Below are 24,800 nucleotides of genomic sequence, written 5' to 3' on the forward strand. Positions count from 1 at the left end.
ACTAAAGCAACTAAATTCGGGTTACCATATTTTGGAATCCGGACGTATTGTAGGACACTTTTTAAAAATCATAAACGTTAGTTTTAGGAAATTGAAAACTACTTATTTCTAAATATTTACTGGAAATCTTGTTAAGAAAAAGGTCATCATTCATCGACTATCAGATGACCTACTCGAACTCGGAGGATATTTTCAATCTCCTGAAAAAAGGAGGACAATTCCGTTCTCATGTAATTGCGATTAGAATTATATAGGCTTATTTCAGTAAATGATGGCTATTTTTATTTATTTGTGATTGCATTTTTAGCGAGGGCGGTGGTCTACCTATTAGAATCAACGAAGGTGGCAGTAAAATCGCACGCAGCGCGAAGAAAAATCTCAACAACAATATCGTTTACGCTGATTTATGAAAAAATTCTGATCTTATTTCAAGCCTTCAAAATTCCGAACATTTAGGCATATTTAGAGTTTCCTTCCCGACGCAGTTCGAGCAGTGATATTCCGGACATGTCTGGAAAATTCCGGACGTATGGCAACCCTACATTAAAGCCCTAGGAATTTTCGCGCATTCTCCTTCAGCTTATAGAGATTTTTCCGCCTAGGTAGCGATACACATTAAATATTGTCTTAGCCCACTTGTTGTGTATAGGGCCCCAGGCACACATGGCGCTGTTGATGGCGGGTGTCAATACTTTCTACAGTCGCACACAATGCTACCTCTAATTTTTGACGAGTCTGCGCGCACTCACCAACTCACTGCGCGGTCCGTTGGACAACAGTGCGTAACAAAAAAAGGTCATCACTTCGGAGTTTTGAGCGCAGCTTAGATTTTCGGTACGCAGAGACCGTGTCAGCACTGCGCAATAGCTCACGTGCGCAGCTTAGAGAGAACCTTGGTCGCGCACATTACGAGCCTTTCGTTGACCTGAAAGGATAGTAGGGTACTTGGTGGACAGAATGCATTTGGCCCTATGAACGTATTCAAGTCATTTGCCTTTACCGTCGTCCATGAGCACTGAGCAGCCAGGGATACAGCAATTGGCCACTTAATATATTTTTGCAAACTTTGCAACCGCTTCACCACAAATATCTCATTTATGTAATGGCTAAGGTGGCACCAATAACATAATACCACAAGAGAGGGATGGACATTCTAGTCAGCAAAGCGAGATTTTGCAAGTCTCCAAATACCTCACGCTATAAGACTGTAAATCAGGTAAGTGTGCTCGCTTCTACCGAAGCGCCCATAGAAAGTATCAACATCGCAACATTTCTCTGCGACGCGATTGCATTTCGATACACAAGGTCATTACTAGGACTGGGCACAATGATTCGAGTACTCGAATCTGAATCGAGTTTTAAATTTAACGATTCGAGTCGAGTAGTGAAAGACGATTTTTTTGAATACTGAAATTATACGCTCCTCGCATCTGAAGGTTAATTTACGAACGAGAATTATAATTTTGATGAACATCCTATACAACATTGTCAACAAGTGCAATGAAATCGGCATGATCGAAAAAATACCAAAGTATCTTTAACGTGACTGATAGCAGGCAATATGTTTTTGCAGTTGGCATAAAGGGACATATATGAAATTTGACATGGTACATTTTGATGTGACGCCATAATGAGTGATACTCGAATACTCGATTCGACTCGAAGCGTAATACGTGATTCAGAATCAATAAATCACTCAGAAATTTTGCCCAGCCCTAGTCCTTACCCATTGCCGCGACGCCAGCTGAGCATTGCGCCACTATTGAATGTAAACATTCTATAGTGCCACTTTTGAATGACCGTATAATTTTATTCGTTTCGACATCCTCATAATAGACATTACGTCACATTGAGTCTTGTGTGTCTTATTGTACATTCTGTCTCTTGAGCGGACGACAATACAAAAAGCTTGCAATTTTTAGTAATATTTTGGATTAAACCTATTCTCGTCGTCTAACTACACTACACTATAATAAAGCAGAGCGCTGTAAATTGTATGAACAGGGGAATGCATTACGCTTTATGGATCACTAAAATCCAGTGTCGTAGTCGAGTCAACTTTTTCAGTCGACTCGACTCAGTAACTTTGCAAAAAAGACTTGTCATGACTTGACTCGGCGTTTTGAAAATTAGGATTGACTCATGACTCGATCGTCACTGGAAACAAAACTTTTAGAATCAAGTTCACATCAAGTTGACTAAGTTGCTGTTCCTCTGTGTATGTATTTTCTCGACACGCTGATATGACCTATGTGTAAGCGACCGGTCATTCAATCAACGATTTTGCAGCCTGATTTTACTCAGCCTCCGTCCGTATATATGTTACACATAAATTGACCGTAAACGAAGTGATTATAAGAGCGTGCGGTGTCGTAGTAAATTGTGGTAGTAATCTATCCATAGCAGTGTCTTTCTGCTCACTGCTAATCAAAACGAACTAATGAAATTTGCCACCATAAATGCTAATATTTTGTAAAAGGCTTGAAATTTCAAAATGTAATAACTTTGCTTCTACTGGTAGGAATTGAGCCAAATTTGGTGTGCAGCCGTATTTAACAGTACGTGTTGAGTTAGCCAGTAAATAGTTTGGAATTTGTTACAGAACCCAGTACATGTAATAAGAGATAAGTCCCGAACCCTCACAACCGTGTCGAAGAACCCCGGCTATTTCAGGATTACAGGACCACGACGTAACATCGGCCTCGCCCTCCGCCACATGCCACCTCTTTTTGTCGTTTGCGTATTATATTCTCTGCATTACTTTTCATTCAGTGTGCAACTGTGCATGCCTCTTATTTACTTCGCCTAGGGAGGCTAAGGTGGGTGTCTGATCTTAAAGGCTACTCCAAGTTGTTTCGACACCTTCCTATCTTTTCATTGTATCGCAGTCTTGTGATGTTTTGAAACGATGAAAATATTAATTTTAACCTGATTGATTGATTGATCGATTGATTGAACCAAGCCCGGGTAACCGAGTAAAGCTGCGACAGTGCGACATAGATTGCACCCATAGCGTAAAACGTCAGCGAAACCATTGCAAGTCTGGATAGTGAGCACCGATCCGCTGTGAATATAATGGTATAAATGAGAGTTGATTATTATTTATAATTATTATTGCTTACTACTGATTCACAAAATCATACCAAATTTTAATTCGACAGAAGTAATTATGTCGGGCCGATTTCGTTACGCAAGGTGGTAGTAGTCATTCGATAAGCCTTTGTTTAAAACCCTCTTGTAATATGAATCAAAACCAGTCAAGTACCATTTCACCCAATCTCCAGCAAACGTAGAGAAGGCAAGTGAATCGTACGGGTGTCTGGAAATAGCGCGAGGAATCGACATGTTCGAGCTAGGAACGCTGTCTGGTTACGGTTTATCTGGTTTTACGATTATACCGTTCGCGATAGAGCGCAAACTACAGCCGATTCAGTGTTCAATCAATCAGGTTTATTGATTGAAAAATTAGACCATTGCGAATGGTTGAAGATCGTATTTGTTTATACTACATTACATTGATCGCGTGTATCAAGTGGAGTGATAGATCGGACGAGGAGGCCGATCTCAGGCTGTGATTTTTCCTGGTAACTTCGTCGGTTAGCGTATGCTGCTGTAGTCAGAAAGATCTTCGTGTGAACTGGGGCTTATCAAGGGTTATTTTGAATACATTATCACAAGCATCCGATCGATATTCTGCGGTAGACGTGAATGCGACTGCGATATGCATTTACGACAGTACGCGCTCGATTATAGCACTAGGGCTATAGGCCTACTTTTCTAATGGAGCTTAGGCTACGCGGAACTGAAACTGCTAATTTATGGTAGTTGAAACTGATGTCGCGCTTTTACAATATCTTATTTTGCTGTACCTCTACTCGTTTGCTTGTCTTTTAACATTATTATCACATATAATCACAACAAGATTGCGATAAATGAAAAAAGATAGTGCAGACCCGAAATGATTTGGTAAAGTCTGAACTCACGCCGTGCAAACATAATAAATAGAAGCACGAGTATATTGTGTTATGTGTATACTTCTATACATTCAGTGAAAAATATGAAATGATCTTCATTGAAATATCTTTCAACAATACTCGTATGCTAGCAAAATTGATCGGTTCACTTGTATAAGGACTCGCGGGAATAGCCCGCATAATGCATGCGGTCACGGGCTAGTTGAAATATGGTGATTTGGAGCGATCAAATTGCGACTGATTCTGGTTCGTAAGCGAACTCATATTTGTAGCTCCAATGAACAATGAACATGCTTTATAGGTCGTACAAGCGAGTCATGCCAAGTTGTTGTTTACGGTAATACTGCCTATATGCGCGTTGGCAGAACCGCGCTAAGAGCAAATGCATTGTGCAATTATATAAATTTCATTCCCAATTATGTTAGATGCAGTGACCTATCTGAATGTACTGCCTTATAGCCACTATGGCTATATTTCTAAACGTAGAACTGTGACAATATGGATTGGTATCGCTCAGTATCGTTTACTGACCATCCGCTCAAACTTGATTGATTTTCATGATTTTATCACTATAATGCGTCATGATTAATTCGGGTCGAGTCACCTTACATGGGAATAATAATCTCAATTTTTATCGCAATTTCTCGCAGTCCTATTGATCACCCAACCATGCCCTTGTAGGACATTATCTGATCTTGATCTTGTGGGTGCTGCAATGCAATACAATGCAATGCAACAAATGCAATGTGTGATATATTTATTTTAAAGTGAGTTTTAAAGTGAAGGCCAATGCCCAAAAATATTTCAGTAATCTACGATAATTGATTGAATTGTTCTTTCTGATTTTAGACTGATATAAATAGTGGCTTAGGCTATGCTCTTGTTCAGGGTTGTAATGACCAGAGTTGCAATATTCGGTGACTGGACTTGACTTGAGTAGTATTCTTAAATATAGAAATGACTCGACTCGATATGACTCACTTTGTGTATTGGCTAGACTAGTTGGATACTCGAGTTATTGTGCATAACTCGAGGCAAATCGAGCCAGAAGCTATTTTTATCTGTTTGAATAAGCCTGTTAAGAGTAGAGGTGGTAAAAGAAGTCATTGCTGTCTACAAAGTAGAAGTAGAAGTAACGATGTAAATTCATACTCAAGTACAAGTAGAAGTACTCATTTTCAAGTAAGTAAAAAAGAAAGTATTCTAAGTCTAAAAAACTAAAATTGAAGTAGAACTTAGTCACAAGTCATAACCACTTGAGGAAGTAGTGCAAAAACATCCAAAACATACTTGAGTGATTTTACACGGTAGAAGTACTTCTTCACGGACTATTTTTGGCTAAGAGTGAGACAAATGGGTAGGCTATATTATGAATGTGATGGATTTGTTTCTCCCAACAAGAGTTGTAAAAAATCACTTGAACGTGACTTGAACATGAGACTGAACACCAGGGCTGTCCAAAAATAACTTTTTTTTCAAATTTTCCTGGCTACTTGAAGGTTACCTAAAAAAACGCTGCACACAAATTTTGGTTCGATTCCAGATGCATTGCTATAAGAGAAAAAAGTTTTGTATTCATTTAGCAATGATATATAATTTTTTTCAAATTTTACGTTGTTATGTTGTCTGAAAAACGATGCACAACAAATTTGGTTCAATTCCAACCCGCAGAAGCAAAGTTATAGGAGTACAAAATCTTGGATCTGGAAAAAATAGTATTTACCGTGGCAAGTTCTTTTACATTACTTTCAAATTATTTATAAGAACTACCCACCGTAAATACTATGATTTGAAATCTTAAATTCTGAACACTTTCTATACACTACATCTTAGGTTTGAATCTTTGCACCCTGACTTGGAGTTGGTGGTAAATTGAAAATGACTCAACTTGACTTGAGTCGAAACTATAACAGTAAGATTGACTTGTGACTCGGAACCTTGTGACTTGGTTACAACTCTGCAGTTTTGTTTTCATTATGTTATTTAATTTGCTTTGTTGTATTTTTGATGTATATTCTACTTGTAATATTTACTTGTTATCTTATAGTTATTATGAAAAGGTGTTGAATGGTTATGATGGCTCCAATTATGTATTCGAACGGATAGTTATTTGAATTTGCAACACGACCACATGCGAATCCACCAATGAATGCTTATCAGTCGAAGAATAGACGAAGAGATATGCTCCATTCAGTGAAACCTTCTGGAAGCATAAAACCAGATTCGTCGCTGAAATCCAACGATTCTGAATCACATTCCGACGCGCTTCAGGGCTTCGATTCAGGATATGATCACAGCAGAATGGATATCGCCAAGCGCAGGCGAATGGAATACACATACTGCTCGAAACATGTACGCCGGAGACACCCACTGTGTTGTACAAGGGACTTAGCCTTGAAACGAGGCTATCGTAATGCACTGTGTATTCCTGAAAACTGTGTCAAGTCCAGAATCGGTAAAGCTTGGTCTTCAAAACACAACAGGCTGCTAAACTGTGTTTTTATCTACCTGCTCTATTCTTCATTACTGTTGTGGAGCCAGGTGAATATACCCAAGTTTCACATATATATGTATACAATACTGGTTGAAAAGAACATAGTGCATAACTTGAAATTTCTGCAAGTTGTTGAATGAATAATATGGTTTGGATATATCTGTGCATAGCTTCTTTGGTAATGTTATTATAACTTTATTAATCGCAAGATTTTGATACTATGTGAGGGGAGGAAAGAGTTTGGCTGAATTAATCACAACTTCTGTTTTGTAATGTTGTGTAATGCTAATCATGTCATATTCTTTGTCATTTTTAAAAATAATTCATTAACTTGCACAGTTTGTCTTCTTGGTCCATGAAAAATCATCGATGAATCAAGAATATTTTAATTTTGATATTATGTATCAAAATCATCTTTTGCCGTAGCCTACTTAGCCTATTGGACAATGGTCTGCTAGGAGGATAAATTGTGTGCAGTTTACATTCCTATTCAACAAATTATTCCAGCACTTTTATTTTGCAGGCTTTTACTGATGCTGCTTGTACGAAATGCCCTTCCGATTGTGACTGCACCAGCCCAATTAACCAGTGTTATGTTGACTGTGGCGGAAAATTACAAAAGCTACCCGCATCAACAGATATTGATCCACTAGTGAACAAGCTGTAAGTTTGATATAATGTTACACATTTCAAACTGGTGCTTCCTATATCAGCAGGAGTGCATGACCATCCAAGAAGAACATTTGTTAACATATTTCTACAAGGATGTGCTATTATTCATCCATAAATGTTACAGTAAATGTAAATTATATATGTAACACTTGTGTCCTTTATTTTTAGGAATCTATCCAGTAACAATCTCAAAGCCATTCCGTCTGGATACCTCATAGATTTTGCGCAGTTGAATGAGCTGTGAGTATTCTAAAGCCCGTTTTATAGCGTTATTGTGCTGTCTTATCTTGTATCTCTTGTGAATATTTTCACAAAACTAGAATAAGTATTTTGAGAATTTACGGTCGAATGCTTCTCAATTGGATGATATCTCCTTCAAGAATTGACATACACATACATGGGGAAAACTAGACTAGGTATAAATGAAGGTTGACTATTGAGTGGGCCTATGAAGTATTAACAGTTACCCTGAGATGGACCAACCGTTCCTTTATTCACACAATATTAGCATGTACATCATTGAGTTTGTAGGTTTCTACACTAATATTTCAACTAGTTAAACCTGTGATAACTATTGCATAAAATTGATTTAAATTCATGCATCATTTCATAACTCTACTTTTATTCATAAATTATCACAACAATCCAATGTAGAGATGGAATAAGAAATTGATTTTGAACAAAGTTCCAGATATTATCATATATACGTCATTATTCAGCACGATGAAACATCATCTTTGCTGGAGGTAATCTATGCCACAAACAATACATACCCTCCTATTGTGTGTCACACAAAAGCTTCTTTTCTCAAGACAGTATCGCCCAGTTATGTTTACGCACTTACAAGCAATCATAAGACCAATTTCCCTGCTGTTATATCACAACATTTGCGCCAAATGAAGAATTTTGTAATCTGGAATTTTAACACAGTTTCATGCATGTGATTTATTCTAGGATCAAAATATACACTATCAAATGTCAAATTGTTTATTTTATGCATAGCATGCTGTTACTGTATGCTGTAACTTTGAAATCAGTGCTAAAGTGAATTTATGAGACTTAGGCCTATTGACCTCACACATTCACTGACATAATTAATGCATAAACTATATGTCATATGCAAATATGTCTAAAATTCAGCTTAAACTATGTGAAGAATGCTTGTTGTCAATTAAATTGAAATAACTTCCATTATGTACCCAATATGGGAATCATGATGTATAATTAACCATCTTCAACATCTTAACATCTATCACAATGAAATCGATGACAATGGACTGTAATATATAGTATTCATGATTCATGGAATACCAGACTTTTGATATCCCTACAGTGTTGGATAGTGGATTATCTATAATCCCCATACAAAAGGGCAATCCTGAAATTACCCATTGCATACCCTCAATTACATACATGGAATTGTAGTGACAATAGCAATCACGTAAAATGGTGCAGTGCACAGCACACACATGTATCTTGTACATAGCCCATACCGGTAATACAGTGCACTGAAGTATTTTGCAAGGCTGCATGCAAACCAGAGTAATTATTCCTGAGAATCATGACCAATGGACTAAGGAAGTAAATGAACGATTAGGTCATATGCCGTTCGCTTCCATTGGAAAGGCTCATTGCCATGTTACATCCTAATGTTATATTTTTTGTGACCGCTTTATTTAATCTGGCTTCATCTGATCCAAATTTGCCTACTGTAGTACCTACTGCTACTACCTAAAAATCCCTGTGACAATAAATTCGGATGTGTTTATTGGCATGCTGTATGTCTAGACATTTAAAAAACTAACATATGTTTTTACTAACGTTTAGAACTATATACCGGCACACTACAGGATTAACCATACCGTATGTTATAATATCCGGGTGTGTTTAATGAAATATTTCCATGGTTTGAACACACCTATAATTCTGTTTACGATAGATAATCCTTTAAACCCCTGCGTCTGGCCCATCAAGGGAACTAGATAGTAGGTATTTTATTGGGTGTAAACAAGTACTGTAACTTTCAAGTCTAATACATACGTAACTCGTTCAGTTCAGGTTATCAATAATTTCATTACCAGCATGTAAAAGATCTTTCTATTATGATATCTACTGGATAAAATATACATATCATTGAATATTTCTAGTGATGCTATATCTATGCTCATTTCATTGAATAATTCTCTTCCAAATTCACACATATGAATCTTGTAATAGTGACTAGTGTAACGGTACAAAGTTGCATGTAATATTTATTCAGGTATTTGGATCGTAATAACATATCAAATATTGCTAAAGAAGAACTCAATTTGGTCAATCCCGTCAACATGTAAGACGTTTTCGTAGTGGCTTGTAACATTTCTTCTGTAGTGAAGCTTTTGGTGGTAGCGTCACTTGAAATCAGTATTAGTCTACTGCTAGAGTGCATAGAATGTAGTATTTAGTATGTTTAGTGTGATCTATTCCATATATCCCATTTAATTCAGCTGTATTTATATGTATCAAAGTTATATACGGTATAAGTCGGTATATACATATTACCCATATATAACTAACATGATGATGGAGTCAAGGCCATTATTTGCTAAGCTGAAAGATTTGAAGCATTGTGTTGTAGTTTTATTCATTAACATTTGCCAGTGGTTAAGTTTTCAAAATATATCCAGATCACTCGGCTACAACAACTGGACGTGTAGCTGTCAGATAGAATGGTTACAGATGTTGTTGAATGGCTCCGATGGTACAATTGGTCTCACTGTAGCTGATGCGGAACATGTATTGTGCGGCACTCCGTCTGTTCTTAAAGATCAAAATATCAAAACTGCGAACCTATCTACTGTGAAATGCGGTAAGACATTACAATTAATCCATACATTGATTCTATTTGTGCTTGGTTAAAGCCTACAGACAGTTTTCAAAGCACACTATTTACAAATTGTAATGCAATCCTATCTTGAAACCCCTAAAATGCTGAGAATATTTGGGTGAATTTTAGCTCTTATGTCATGATCATGTAATCCAATGAAGTAAACTGCTCATGAGATTATACCGACTTTTATTATGCTGGGTAATCCAGTGTGCAAACTCTCTTTAGATGCTCATCATGGCTATTAAATACCATGTGCGTAAGCTACTTCATTCAGTTAAACATACACGCTATATAGCACTGCTATGTAAATTACTTATAGTGATTTCTCTGAGTTTAATTTGTGTAGTGTCCTGATTGAGATTATTTAAAAAAAATTGCATTGTCAATGTTGTATTGTCCCTGGTATTCTACTTCCCACAAATCTAATGATTTAGTCTTTTGTTATGTATTGGTAGAACAATGGATAATTTCTTTTCTTGGAAAACGGATTGAAATATGTCGGATGTTTTATCGTGTACAACCTTTTTCGATATTGCTTCAGTAATACTAATACTGCAATGCTAGCATATTTGCTAACCAGCTCGTACATGATAATCATATATATCTTGAAAAAGTGATGATACAAAAATTCATGATATTTCGTGTCTTGCAGCCACGTCCTATGTGTCCTGTATGGGCAGATCCGAAGGAGACAACAACACTGTAATTTTATGGGAATACACAAATCTCGAGTTGGATATTACAAATGAAACATCTTGTCGGGAAGATTGCTACAGTCATGGATACGTCCACGCCGTTATCAACACTGTTGTAAGTTTAACTACATTTTATTGATGTAATGTAAAGGCTACATCTGCACTTCCTTGTCCAGCGGCATATGCACATCATGCACTCGTGGTATGCATATCCACAGATCGTGTGTATGTGTATCATGAGTCGGTGCATATGTCGCAAAAAAACATCAAGGACAAAAATATACTACGTCCTTTCCCTGTTTGCTTTTAAATCTGTTTAAATCCCTTCAGTGTGCCGATAACTCTTGAAAAGAGGCACCCGAAAAGTCTTCGAGTTTAATAAATATACTGCTACAATGGATGTTGTATTGAAAGCTATATTCAAGTTCTGTACCACGAACCAGCTATTTTCCCTGTTTTGTGATAATGTTGTAATGGTGTTACCGGCTATTTCACGCTATTGCTGAAAATCAACAGTTTTTTGGGAAAGTGTGAAATTACTTTGAAAATAATATTATTGGGCCTGAGTTATCGAGTGCAAAACTACAATATTTCAGGCACAGTTATTCAGTTCAGTTTATTATTAATAATTTTTTATCCTTTCAAAGACATCACCAGATTGCGATGCAATGAAAAGATAAAAAGGTGCCGTCACGCCGAAATGACTTGGAGTAGTCTTTGAAATCAGACCTGGGTTAGAATTAGAATTATACCTATACATTTTTTTCAAATTATACTGCAGTATGAATGACAGTTAGTAACTACACACTACACAGTGTTCCCTCCAAATTAGAATAAAATTAGAATTATTGCTACATAGGTTTCTCCAAATTATATTATAATTAGAATTACTGTTCATTTCAAATCAGAGCTCCTTCTCACAAACATTGGAATGGCAAACTTGGCCCGATTTGTACTATACTGTTCTCCCGTAACATTTTCGGTATAACCAGAAATTACATTAAAATTAAAATTGGATCATAGAAACATTTCACAAATTATGTTAGAATTAGAATTAGAGCAAAGAAACATTTAAGAAATTAGATAGAATTAGATTACTGGCGTTTCGCTATAATTAGTGTTGTTAGACAACTAAAATTATCGATTTGTCCAAAAGTCTGCCTGGGTCTCCTGAACTATTATTCTTGTCAGCGTTTCTATACAATTTGATTTTTACATTTTGATTAGCTGTGTCACGGAAAGGTTACTTTGGTGGTAGATGTCAACATTCCTGGTAAATATATTTGATTTGGATGCCTCATGTCTCTGACATGTTACGTGGTTGTGACAAGATGCTACCAGTGTTGCCAACTCCGGATGGAAGAAAATCGCTAAAACTGGTGTCGAAAATCGCTAGATATCGCTAAATATTGAGAAAAAAGCGCTAAAAAATAGCGCTAAATCTGCATTAATTGCTAAAGGTGTTAAATTGAACCATTATATCAATACATTCTTCTCAGCTATACTTTACTCGTCTGGGACCAAAGTCACTTATCAAATTTCTAGTTCATAATACGTAATAGTCATCTCTAAGCGGGACAAAACGTGCAGTGCATTTCGATAAAGCAGATCGCTTTGCGCAATGATCGCTAAACGAGTCCACTGACCAGGTTTGCACTTTGCAGGCATAACCGCTCACTATATAAGCGTCCCTTGCTCAATGCGTCCGTGAATACGTGATGCGATGTACCGTGGAAATGCGCTCGACTTCTTCTCTAAACTGTGTTGGAGTACTTGAACACGACATGTGACTTGACACACGTGTACACGACATGTGACTTGACCCGACACAACACGACTTGAACCGGGTTTGCCAGCCACAATAAGTAGAGACCTTAAGAAAATAATCAGGACCAACCCGGGTTATGAAATGTAATTAATCTGGTCTTAGACGAAAGTTAGTGTCACACTGATTTCGACAATACGAATTATATTTTTGTCAAGACAATGGAACGACCTCAAAACAGCCCCCAAAGTCTGAAAATCGGCATGGATCGGACCAATGGCTGGACGAAATTGGTCATCGTTATGTTCATTGTGTTGCGTGCATGGTTCCATTGTCCGGACGAGATATTATTTGTATTTTCGAAATCACTGCGTCAATATCCTTCGATCATGGCCAATTATATAAAATTTCAGCGCTCAGGTCACCAGATGTAGCACTGCCAATTACGCTACTTTTAGATTACTCAGCAAGAAGACACACTATTTGCCCATGCGTAACCGCCAGGAGTTGCGTGTCTACTATATATCCGTATGTTAGTAATCTACAATCACATATCATCTGAGTCCTCACTCCGGTGACTGGTATATAGCCAATGCAGTCGTCAGCCAGAACTGATCTTTATTGGTTATTTACGGTAAAAAAGCGCTAAATAATCGCTAAATACTTTTTCAAAAATCGCTAGATTTAGCGCTAGGCGCTAGATCCATATTTTATGGCGCTAAACCGGATGAAAAATCGCTAGATCTAGCGCGAAAATCGCTAAATTGGCAACACTGGATGCTACCGTTCTGTTTCTGACATCACCACAAAACCTTGATGTCACCTAATTACTGAGAATTCCCATACCGGGTACTCTTTACGTTGAACTTGTCTTGGCCTCACATCACTCGACTTGCAAGCTACAAACTAGTCTTCTTTATTATATCATTGTATTTCAGGGAGGATTTTGTCTTTGTTCGTCTGGTGATACTGGCTCAGCTGTAACCGCCGAATGCATTGGAGTTTGTCAACAGCCTTCACCTGCCACTGCATGCGGTAGACAGGTTCGTTAGCACACTATTCTTTCTTTGTAGGGATAGCCTTTTCATTTTTCTGCTTTTAGGTCGTGGCTGATCCGATGGTGTCGGCATACATTGATCCAAAGTTCAGCGGAATCAGGACTTATTCTCAGTATGAAGCTGTGAGTATCTAACGTTTAATGGGAATAGGTCAACTTTCATTTGAACCACGGTTGTAATGACTTGCGTCGAAATTTTCCATGGGCTCGACTTGACTCAAGTAATTTTCTAAAAAATGGCAAATGACTTGACTCGAGTCAATTAGTGCAAGGACTTGGCTTGTACTCGAGTCATTGCCTATGACTCGACCAGGGTTGTAACCAAGTCACAAGGTTCCGACCCACAAGTCAATCTCACTTTTATAGTTTTGACTCGAGTCAAGTCGAGTTATTTTCAATTCACCATCGAGTCAAGTCCCAGTCCAAGTTAGTGAGTAGAGGGTCGAGTTCCAGTCATAGAGTTTTGACTCGAGTTGTGTCAATACACAAATTGACTCTAGACGAGTCGAGTGGATTTTCATTAACAAGAAAATGATTTGAGTCAAGTCGAGTCAACGAATTTCAAATCGAGTCGAGTCATGACTATAGCTATCACAACCCTGGTTTGCGATGATTCCATCCTGGACTCATATGTGCCACTTTCGTTTTAGGTGAAGTTGGGTGTGATTCCTGATATGAATGTGGATGTGGAGTACCTCTGGGATTTCAACGACACAACTGCTTTAGTACAGACCAAAAAATCGGAGGTTACGCACAAGTACGCACTCGCTGGGACGTACTTTGTGTCCGTATCTGTGACTTCCGGGGTAATTGTGCAGTCCTTCACGTAAGTCGTATAGATAGAGGGAATAAATAGTTATTATTGATATACTCAAGATATGTGATGTTATATTTAGATACCCGATCACCGTAGAACAGGCGATAACAAAAGTGACCTTGCACTGCCCGGAATATATTGAACTGAATGATGACTTGCCTGTTACCGTCGACGTGAAAAATGGTGGGAGTCCGAGATTGGAATGGGCATACACATTCAACGGAACCACAACATACGGTTAGTAACATTTCTTTACTACATTGAGCAGTTTTGTTGTGTGATTTTTTTCACTTCTTATGAAGCTTGGAGAATTAAATAATTCTAGCTGTCTAGTAGTAATCTAAATAATGATTACTGGTGAATAATTACTGATTCTAATCTAATTGGAAATTTTCTAGTCTCCAAACCTGCTCCATATTGGCTGTAAATTGCTCCAGTAGTTAACTCACTCATTTCATTGTGACCAGTTAACGATTTATGATTACTCTTGGCTTCTTATTCTATCCCTTACACGAAATTGTTAGAAAAGATTTTTGGAGGTACAGAACTTGCCGACAAGATAGCGTAATGGTGAAGCGTCCGGCTTCTTGATCGGTAGGTCGTGGGTTCGATCCCTTGCTGGGTCAGACCAAAGACCTGATTAGTAACACTGGAATCCACGACTTCCCTGCTTGGCGCTCATGCATTACTGGGATAGCATGGAGGAGTGGTGTATGACTTAAAAAGCCCTACAAGGCTATATCTGCACTTTCCTTGTCCAGCGGCATATGCACATCGTGCACTCATGGTATGCATATGCACAGATCGTGTTTATGTGTATCATGAGCCGGTGTATATGCCGCAAAAACATCGAGGACGAAAATAAACTACGTCCTTCCTTTTCAATATACAATTGAACAATATATTCATATTGCAATAATTTTTATATCCTCATAATTATTTGTAAATTGATTTTTCATCGCCGTCATCCACTTGTTATTCAGATGATACTTTCAAGAGAAGTGGATCGCATTTCTTCGATTCGAAGCGTGTGGCGTATTTCTCCGACCCTTCGGATAAGTTGGACTTGGTGGCGGCCAAAACCAGCTGCGAAACAGGGAATGGATTACTGGCCAGGATTGACGATGATCAGGTCACCAGTTTTGTGATGGATAATGTGCTGCAATCTACTGGCGAAGAGTAAGTTATTTATGATGTTTGCGTTACCATTGTAGCTTGACACGCTTTACTTGCGATTTTATGGTAATAGAGTGTTAATATCAACTGTGGAATGCAGATATTTTTAATGATGGACAACTAGAAAATTTTCAGCTTTTCCAAGATTGATTAGAATTAGAATTATAGCTACATAGTTTTTTTCCAGATTAGACTAACATTAGAATTAAAGATGAAATTTCTTCTAAATTAGATTAGAATTACTGAATTACGCGGAAACTTGGCAATTGAATTGGAAAGAATTGCAACAAAAATCAAGTTCAGTTAATTCTCATAAGCTTAAAAATGGAAAATATCTTTTCACAAAAACTAGTAATTAGATTTGCATTAAAATTAGAGCATAGAAACATTTCACGAATAAGATTAGAATTAGAGAGAGAGAGAATTTATTCGGATACATAGATAGATGAATACGAAGCAAAGTATATATAATTCAATTCAGAATTATCTAGTTATCCAAGTCTGGTTATATTCATGTAAATTCTACAAATCTACATAAGTTGCTTAGCAATTGCAGTAATTTGCAGCAATTGCATTTTTGTACTTGTGCTGAAACCTGAATTCAAACACAAGCTATTGTTATATTGTATTAGGTATTATTGTTATGCCCCGTCCCACTAGGTATTGACCGTTATAGATATTCAGGTTATGTAGAAATTGCAGTACTGATAAAAATACTCTCAATTTGATGCTTTTCAATTCAATCACTCCGAAATAAATCAAGTGCCCTGATTTTCTACTTCAAATCCATTACTTACACAAACCCTGTACATTTCATTTCCTAACCCGTTCTCACTTATCCATATTTAAGCAGTCAGTGAAGTAGCAAAAATCCCAAGTAGGGTTAAGATATCTCTGTTGTAGCCACTATAGGATTACATTCATACGTCACCAGCTTCTATTAAACTATAATAATAGAACATCACTTCACTATACATTAAAGTACTGTTGACAGCAATTTAAATACCTGAGATTTTGCTCCTAATTGTGCTGTAGCATTTGTATTTTTAGAAGTTCATTGTGGTCTAATAGTACCGGTATTAGTTATGGAGGGGCATATACTACACTAGATCACGGAGAAAACATACTTTGACCACTGGACCCATCGACATAATGACATCTGTTTGTTTGTTATTAACAGTAGTGATGTCAGTAAAGGGGTGTTACTTCTGTACAAAATAAATTTGATAATGCATTTATATTGAAATACACTCAAATATTGACACTCGTCAGGGGTAATCGTCAGCAACTAGTAGATAATTGGAAATAACATTAAAGTTCTGTGCATCCAAGAAGTTCTTACGATGAATTGGTCTCACCTTAAGACTGAGATTTTACAACGACACAAAATCAATAGGCCTAAACAATGAATATTCAACAATTTGACCTGTTTACTTTAAAATTTAATCCTCAACACTTGTATGCTTGATGGTCCATATTATTCAGGATTACTGATAGTGTTTTGGAGCATTTTCTAAATTACACAAGTTGAATAAAAAATTTTGGTTTTAAATATAGTTGAATGCATGATTGACATTATGAGATTTTTTGATAAAGGCGCCAAGAACTTGTCAAAGAATGTCCTCTTTTATGTACTTTTGAGTTTTCAAGTTCCACCAACCGTGAAGCGTAGCATTGATATGCACCATTTGTAATGTCAGTCGTGCAAGAGCGAGATGTCAATTTCGAGAAATGTTCTAACAAATGCCGTCTGTCTTGAATTGCATCGATATGGCATATTTTATGAGTGTATTGTTTTCTGAAAATTCACCGATTTCTAATTTTAGAATGTTTTGGATCGGAGTTGTTTTTGACGACCATTTCGGTGGGACTATGTTTTTGATTACTGGAGAATCATTTTCGGATACCATGTACACCAATTGGGGTGAAGGAGAACCTAACCTTGCGGATCCAACTGCCGTAAGTGATAATAACTAGGGATTCGAGTAGAGTCATGATTTGACTCGACTCGAGTCATTTTCCTAAAAATGGAAATTGACTCGCTCGAGTCAATTTGTGTATTGACTCGACTTGTACTCGAGTCATTTGCGTGACTTGACCAAGTCATATGACTCAACACATTCTATATGACTTATTCAAGTCTCGTATATCAGAACAGATATTTGAATAATAGGCTCATGCCCAATTACTGTATTTTATTTGTTTGAATAAACGTGTTTATAGTGAGAAAAGTGTATCGTATATTGTGAATCACATGCTTTTGACATAACCCGAGAGTTTCACAGAATTGAATTGAACCTCGCTTGAACTGGATACTGAACAGTGAACACTATGACTTGGACTCAGACTTGACTCGGTGGTGAATTGAAAATGACTCGACTTGACTCGAGTCTAAACTGTAAAAGTCAAATTGTGACTCGGAACCTTGTGACTTGATTACAGCCCTGATTAGGTATATATTCGATTTTCCACTGAGTAAGGCTGTAAACCTCGATCGCTTGTATTGCAGCAGTACTGCAATTGACATATCCGAAAGAGTAGAAATAATAATTTCATTCTACCATTGATTCAAATGATTTTGGATGACACTACACAGTGTCCGTGAAAATTCATATCCTTAGGTTTGGTACTCTTAAAGCGACCACTTGCTATTTGCTATCAAAATTTGCACTCTTATACTCTATGCATTTTTCACCAATTCTTGTGATTTCAAATTTGCAACAATTTATATCTGTCATATAATTTCACCTTAATTTATAATTTTACTTTGAATCCGGTGATAGTATGTTATATTTTCTGCTCACTTGCAACGTCAGCCCTTACGATATTCTATTAGCACCTTTCATCTTCGTAACTAGTGAAATATATTCTTTTTCATTCTCCAGAGATGTGCTGCGATGAATACTTCTGATGGTGGAAAATGGTATTTAATGCCCTGTGGAGATCCGTTACCTTACATTTGTCAATATCGGAGCCCAGGTATATAATTTTTGACCCATTGACTATGATTATGACTTATATCATGTTATACGTTAAACATTTTCTTAGTTACCGGATAGAAAAAGGAATCATTTGGGGTGCATCAGTCTTTTACAAAAAAGTTACAATATACTGTCATTAGTATATATCTACATTATTGAGGTCGTTCATGGCTTAGGAACCACAGTTGGACAATTAGAAAATTACTTCTTTTCCAAATTAGATTAGAATTACGATTACAACTACACAGTTTTCTTCCAAATATATTATAATTATAATTACTCAATTCGTAAAACAAATACAACTAAAATCAAATTGAGTTCATATTAAATATGAGTCTGTTCTCGCAAGCATGAGAATGGCAAATGTCAGAACAGAAAGCTTGGGTCGTTTCATACTGTAAAGTTCTCACTATCACATTTTCATGAACAACAGAAATTAGATTAGAGTATGCACATTTCACAAAATAGATCGGAATTAGAATAAGTGTTATTAAACAATTAGAATCATCTAGTTTTCCAAATGTCCAAGTCTGTTAGAAACATCATGTTTTTGTTAGACCATGCTGAGCAACCTCGTCACTATATTGCCGGAGCCACAGCGTTTGGAAGTAACGCGGTTTATCAACTCAAGAACGTGACGGAATCTCCATCGTCGACAGTACCAGCTGATCAAAAGGTAATGGGAACATTTGCTTTCGTGACGAGATCTATTGTCTTGACTTAGCAATGGAATTCCTATTGGTCGTTTCATTTGGAAATTCATGAGTCATAGCTTGGGTTACATAGAGTAAGAAAAGTGTTGGTCTGGCTTATGTTTATGCTGTCAAGAATGTAAGCTACAGCTATAGGCCTATCCAAACCCTTGCTTAATATAATGTGTGGACTCTAGATATATAGGATTGTTTATTTTTATCACACCAGTGGATATCTGGTACGTACCAATGGTCCCTAGGCCCTAGCAGACATTCCCCACTTGTAGAAGTATGCACAGTAGGTTTTTTCCCGGATTCCACACCAGATTGCACACCAAGTTTGGCACCAATTCCATTGGTAGATTTGAATGCATAGGAGCTTGAAAATTTTGAAATTATTATAAAAAATTTAAAATAAATTTCAAATTTTGCTGTCAGCCCCATGAAATTGTTAAGTTGTCTAAAAGAACGATGCTTAACAAACCAGTAGAAGCGAAGTGATTGCAGTTGAAAGTTTTGGATTTTGCACTGTAAAATTATTTTTCTATTTTTTTATATAATAAATTCAAAAATTTCTATTGGCTCAGCGTCGGCTTCTACTGGTTGGAATTAGCCAAATTTGGTGTGCAGCATTTTTTTAGGTAACGTAACTATTGAATCAGTGAATCTCCGGAATCCAGAATAAATTTTTGAACAACTCTAATGTATATGCCTATATGGTTGACTCTCGTACCCTTAACATGTTTTGTTCTAAATCAGTGGTTCCCAACGTGGGCGATATCGCCCCCCAGGGGGCGATTTGGCGATCTAGGGGGGCGAAAATTACGAAGGGGGCGATAGGGGGGCGAAAATGGACAAAGGGGGCGACGGGGGCGATAGGGGGGCGATGACGCGTCAAAACGGCTGACCTTTTTTTTTTTTTTTTTTTTTTAGTCATCCACCTAGCCATTCGGAGAGAAAAAACGTTATTTTCAGCTCTGAGCAGAGAAAGATGACCTTTTTTTTTTTTTTTTTTAGTCAACCCGCCGGTGATTACAGCCTGTATGCCCAATTATCGGTGCACAAAATTTGGGGGGCGATGATCGGTGTTGACCTTGAAAAGGGGGCGATGGGTCGAAAAAGGTTGGGAACCACTGTTCTAAATCCTAAATGTGATGTTTCGCTAAATTTCAGGTTTACACGTTGCTGTTTCCTGGCTACTGGCTTCACGCTAACGGAGTCATTGGGAGCTGGGAATTTGGCGGTTCCACTACTGCATATAACTCCACACTGAAACTGCAAGTGTATCGACCCACATGTCAAAACCCATCATTGCGTATCAGAGCAGGTGAAACTTTATTTCGAAATTTAGTACACTACCAATATTTGATAATTTCGTGACAATATTATCTATACTCTATTTAAAATAGAGATTATATTGCCGGGACATTACCAATGAACAAATTTATCAGAGCTTGTTAGAGGTACAAAACTTCATACAGTATGGCCATGTGTATTGTAAATTATGCCTATACTATTAGTTTCACTGCTACTTTACTATATACAATACATCTCAAATACCACCAATTACAAAACAGATATCGTCTCTTTGATGTTGAGTGGGGCAGTGTGCCTATGATGCAATTGTAGATTGTTGAACAATCTCTGGCTTGCGCGCCTTGTATCACGTTTCATGACGGAGATCACAGGTGCTAAAAGACAATACCTTTCGTGCCACAAGTACCTTGTTGTACATACCACTTCACACCTACCAAACTATTGTCCTTGGAAATTTAACACAGAAAAATGTTAGATCCGCTTGGATACTAGGGATTGCTTGGGTTGTTGCTATACTTGGTAGAATTGTTTCACTAGGGGAAGGTGCACCGATTTTAGCCTTTTTACCACATGGAGTGTGCAAAAATTTGAGTTCAAACTGCGAAGAAATTAATACCAAAATCATTACAAAGCAATCTTGTGATAATATTCTATTGTCTATTTATAATATCTGTTTACTGGTTAATTAATTGTTATTGGGGTAACTAATGCTGGTCAGCAGAAGAATATTTTTTGTGAGCACGAACCTCAAATTATACCATTTATCGAATTTATGATCATACTCAACTGTTTAAAAAATCAAATACCCTCTTCTATGTTGGGGTATCAAAAAATCTGGGCATATATTGGAGTGTTAGGAAGTTAAAATCAAGATACTAAATTCCATACCAAACGTCATTCGATGGCTTATTGGCTTATCTATGCCGCACGTTTTATAACCAGGTCAACACATCTTTCGGGTGAACTTGAAGTAGCACTCGAAATCCAAGTAACCCGAGACAAAAAGCCGGAATAAATCAAGTGCTTTCAGTAGAAAACACACCCATTTCGAATCGCTATTGTTATGACAAGGCTTAAGCTCATAAGCACTTCACATAGTCTGTTTAGTATGGAGAGAATACAGTGGTCGTGGAAATTCAACAAGATTTATATTTCCCTGACTAAACTTCATTGTCCGTCCAGGATTTGGAGGGGCCGCCAATTTTTTATAAAGGAATTTCCTATTGTATTTCAGTAGAGTAAACATACTTTCGTTCTCAGCCCTGGTCTAGAATAATGAAGTTGAAACAACTGTCTATTCCTATAGTCAACGTCATCTACTTGTAAGCCTGTGAAATAATCGGCACCTTAATACATTGTGAATCAATGGTAGATATCCTGAATAGGATACATACTGTATCAAAATTGGGTAGTGTTTCAAATACAGTACATTCTAATTGAGCAAGTATGAATAGATGGAGATGAAATATGCGTCCACAGTGGCCCCAGTATATTTGACTGCGTATATTCTTACAATGAAGCACGTTGGTTTTTGCAGGATTGTTGATATGCAATGTTCTTTCCTATTCTCTATTAGTTGCTGACGATTACACCTGACGAGTATCGGCCGAAAATATTCAAATTTATTTCAATATGAATATACAAGTCAATTGTATGTTGAGGTTCTGTGCCCCCAAGAGGATCTTGAAGCACATTAGTCTCTTAATTCTAATTTTGAAGGCATTTTATGATTGTAATTACAAAGTATCCTGAATTTTTCTAGGATTTTAACCATCATTTCAAGAATTACTAATGAAGGTAATCACAGATGCAATCAATAAGTCCCATCATACAGCGTTCTAAGTGAATCAAAACTACTGTATGTTCGCATCGACTGTATTCGAATTTTCATGCTGGTGACATCAGATTTGGTGATACAATTGTTGATTTACAATGATCTGTTCAATTCTCTATTAGTTGCTGACGATTACCCCTGACGAGTGTCAGCCGAAAATATTCAGCTTCATTCCAATATGAATACTATTCAAAACTGCTTCAATGCATTGCTGAATTGTTCAATCTCCTTGATAGGCTGTCAAATCATCAACAACTCCTTCGCAACTTGCGGCACGGCAGAGCAATTTTCAAACTGCGTGAGGAAGATTCCAGATTGTCAAGCAGGGAATCAATCCTGTCCCATTGAACAGAACGCATGCAAAGTGAGAACGATTTGGATATTTTTTTACACAGCAACTAATAATCGATACACAATATTTCAGTCTATAAAAGAGGCGTGTAATATGTATGAACAATACGGCTTCAGCAACATACCATCGGCTGTTAACGATCTGGATTATATTCTGGAATCCGAGCAAACGGTTAATGCTTATGTGGACGGTACTTCAATTCACCAGGTATGGTTTACAGCAGGAGTTCCCAACCTTTTTTACACAATGGTCCCCATTGAATTTTAATATCAATAACCCCCTATATTTGAACCTTTTGAAACAATTAACTGGTTTATACAGTAACTAGTAGTTGGAATGATAAAATAATATAAATACGGCACACAATAAACATGATAGTACCATTATACTAATTAGTCATTACATACCCAGTTAATGTTATGGTTGAGCTTATTTTTGCTCTGACAATGACTTAATTGCTGGTGTTGAGGTGAAGAGAAGAACGTTCACTCAAGATAAAAAGTAGCTTATTGCTGTACCACTATTTTTATTAAATTTCAATAATTTCTGTTGTTATAGTGGAGTTAATTTAGAGATGATAATTTTTCAAATTTATTTACGGCCACCTTGAAAAATGCCAATGTCCTCAAGGTTGAGACCTCCTGGTTTACAAGTTCGAATTTGAGATTGAAATAACTTTTGAACAATGGTTTACCAGTTGCTGATCAAGGAAGGTGAAAATCTGGAGATTGACGACGTCATTGGCATTTCGTTTCTCCATTCTGGCGTGGCTGATATGCAGGAAGATGACGAAATGATGAAAGTGATCCCAATCTTCTGCCAATCCAGCGGCTCGAGCAGGTAATGGTAGTAATTACAAGATTGCCAGTTTCAGAGCACATGCTCTCATTTAGTTTTATAATAACTCAGCATTACCGCACCACGATCTGATAAATCGACCTAGCACTTTTCATCCATGCCTCTTATTTACATGCTCTGGGCCAAGATGGATGTCTAATTAAAAGAATAATCCAAGTGGTTTCGATACACCCGTATCTTTCCATTTTATCACAATCTTATGGTGTTTTGATTTGATAAACGAGGCCTTTTTTCGTGAAATTGAAGAATAACTAGCACTCGACGAGCCTAGTTCGTCCAAACGTCTAGTTTTAACTCATAGCAAGTCTTTTTCCAAAGGCAAAATATCGCTAATGCTACATAGAGGTGGTTTTGTGGTAATATTTTTTCGTATTGGAATACGAAACAACATTTATTTACATTACAGCTGGCGCCAAAATGTGCTTATTGTGCAAAATGATGGCTGGACTAATCTCAAGTCTACATTGGACACTACTACCGCTAGCTGGATGGAATCGATATGGTGCGATATCAGGATGCACTACAGCGCACCCTCTACTGGATCAGTACCAACTACGTCATTCATTGAAGCAGTAAGTATTGGTTTTTGGGCTGGTTTCATCATTCTGCCACTACTTATAGAAACCACACACATACAGCATCTAGATCAGTGGTTCTTAACTGGGACAGGAGAACCAGGGGTTCTCTGAGTATACAGCATAAGTTACACTGATTTGCCGTAATAGTAAATATTCATTATAATTATCTCGATTTGTGTGTAGATCATATTTTAATGGTTTTGTTCACCAGTACTTTACACCGTACTCAGAGAGTATAGTAGTACTTTTTGACTAATCGAAAATTCGGGGCTCGTCGAAGGTTTGCAAATTTGTATAAGGGTTCGCCAGGTTGATAAAGGTTAAAAATACCTTATCTAGATTCAAGTACATAATACATTTTCAAATGTTATATGTATATAAAGAGCTTCTTGGAGGTACAGAACTCCAATATACAATTGACTAGTATATTCATATTGAAATACACCCGAGTATTTTCGGCTGACAATCGTCAGGGTTAATCGTCAGCAACTAGTAGAGAATTGGAGAGAACATCGTATATCAACAATTGTATTGCCTAAATATGAAGTCAGCTGAAAATATTCATTTTTTTTTTCATTGTGAATATATTATTCAATTATATATGTATTCCCTAGTTACTTTATCACTGTAGTGCATGACCATGACCAAGGTTAAATATTTTCTTTGGCA

General features: G+C 37.1%; 1 protein-coding gene across 2 annotated transcripts in view; it reads left to right on the forward strand.

Annotated features, from left to right (window-relative positions):
* Nucleotides 1-5,993: 5,993 nt before the first annotated feature.
* The window catches only part of LOC145450815 (polycystin-1-like), a 72,587-nt gene continuing 53,780 nt past the window's right edge, over nt 5,994-24,800 (forward strand). Inside the window, exons 1-19 of one of the 2 annotated variants that reach the window (XM_080329320.1) lie at nt 5,994-6,515; nt 6,992-7,131; nt 7,309-7,380; nt 9,401-9,469; nt 9,807-9,988; nt 10,662-10,819; nt 13,408-13,512; nt 13,572-13,649; nt 14,177-14,352; nt 14,423-14,580; nt 15,327-15,522; nt 17,346-17,478; nt 18,405-18,498; nt 19,058-19,176; nt 20,366-20,519; nt 22,580-22,707; nt 22,768-22,902; nt 23,393-23,535; nt 23,960-24,125. In XM_080329320.1, coding sequence (XP_080185446.1) covers nt 6,120-6,515; nt 6,992-7,131; nt 7,309-7,380; nt 9,401-9,469; nt 9,807-9,988; nt 10,662-10,819; nt 13,408-13,512; nt 13,572-13,649; nt 14,177-14,352; nt 14,423-14,580; nt 15,327-15,522; nt 17,346-17,478; nt 18,405-18,498; nt 19,058-19,176; nt 20,366-20,519; nt 22,580-22,707; nt 22,768-22,902; nt 23,393-23,535; nt 23,960-24,125 — 2,802 coding nt within the window. In that variant the 5' untranslated portion in view covers nt 5,994-6,119. The remainder of the gene's footprint in view (nt 6,516-6,991; nt 7,132-7,308; nt 7,381-9,400; nt 9,470-9,806; nt 9,989-10,661; nt 10,820-13,407; nt 13,513-13,571; nt 13,650-14,176; nt 14,353-14,422; nt 14,581-15,326; nt 15,523-17,345; nt 17,479-18,404; nt 18,499-19,057; nt 19,177-20,365; nt 20,520-22,579; nt 22,708-22,767; nt 22,903-23,392; nt 23,536-23,959; nt 24,126-24,800) is intronic. The other variant, XM_080329321.1, reaches the window with a different exon arrangement.

This window comes from Botryllus schlosseri, chromosome 11, assembly GCF_051294905.1.
Source record: "Botryllus schlosseri isolate E-star chromosome 11, Bs_hap1, whole genome shotgun sequence".
In the NCBI taxonomy this organism is placed as follows: domain Eukaryota; kingdom Metazoa; phylum Chordata; class Ascidiacea; order Stolidobranchia; family Styelidae; genus Botryllus; species Botryllus schlosseri.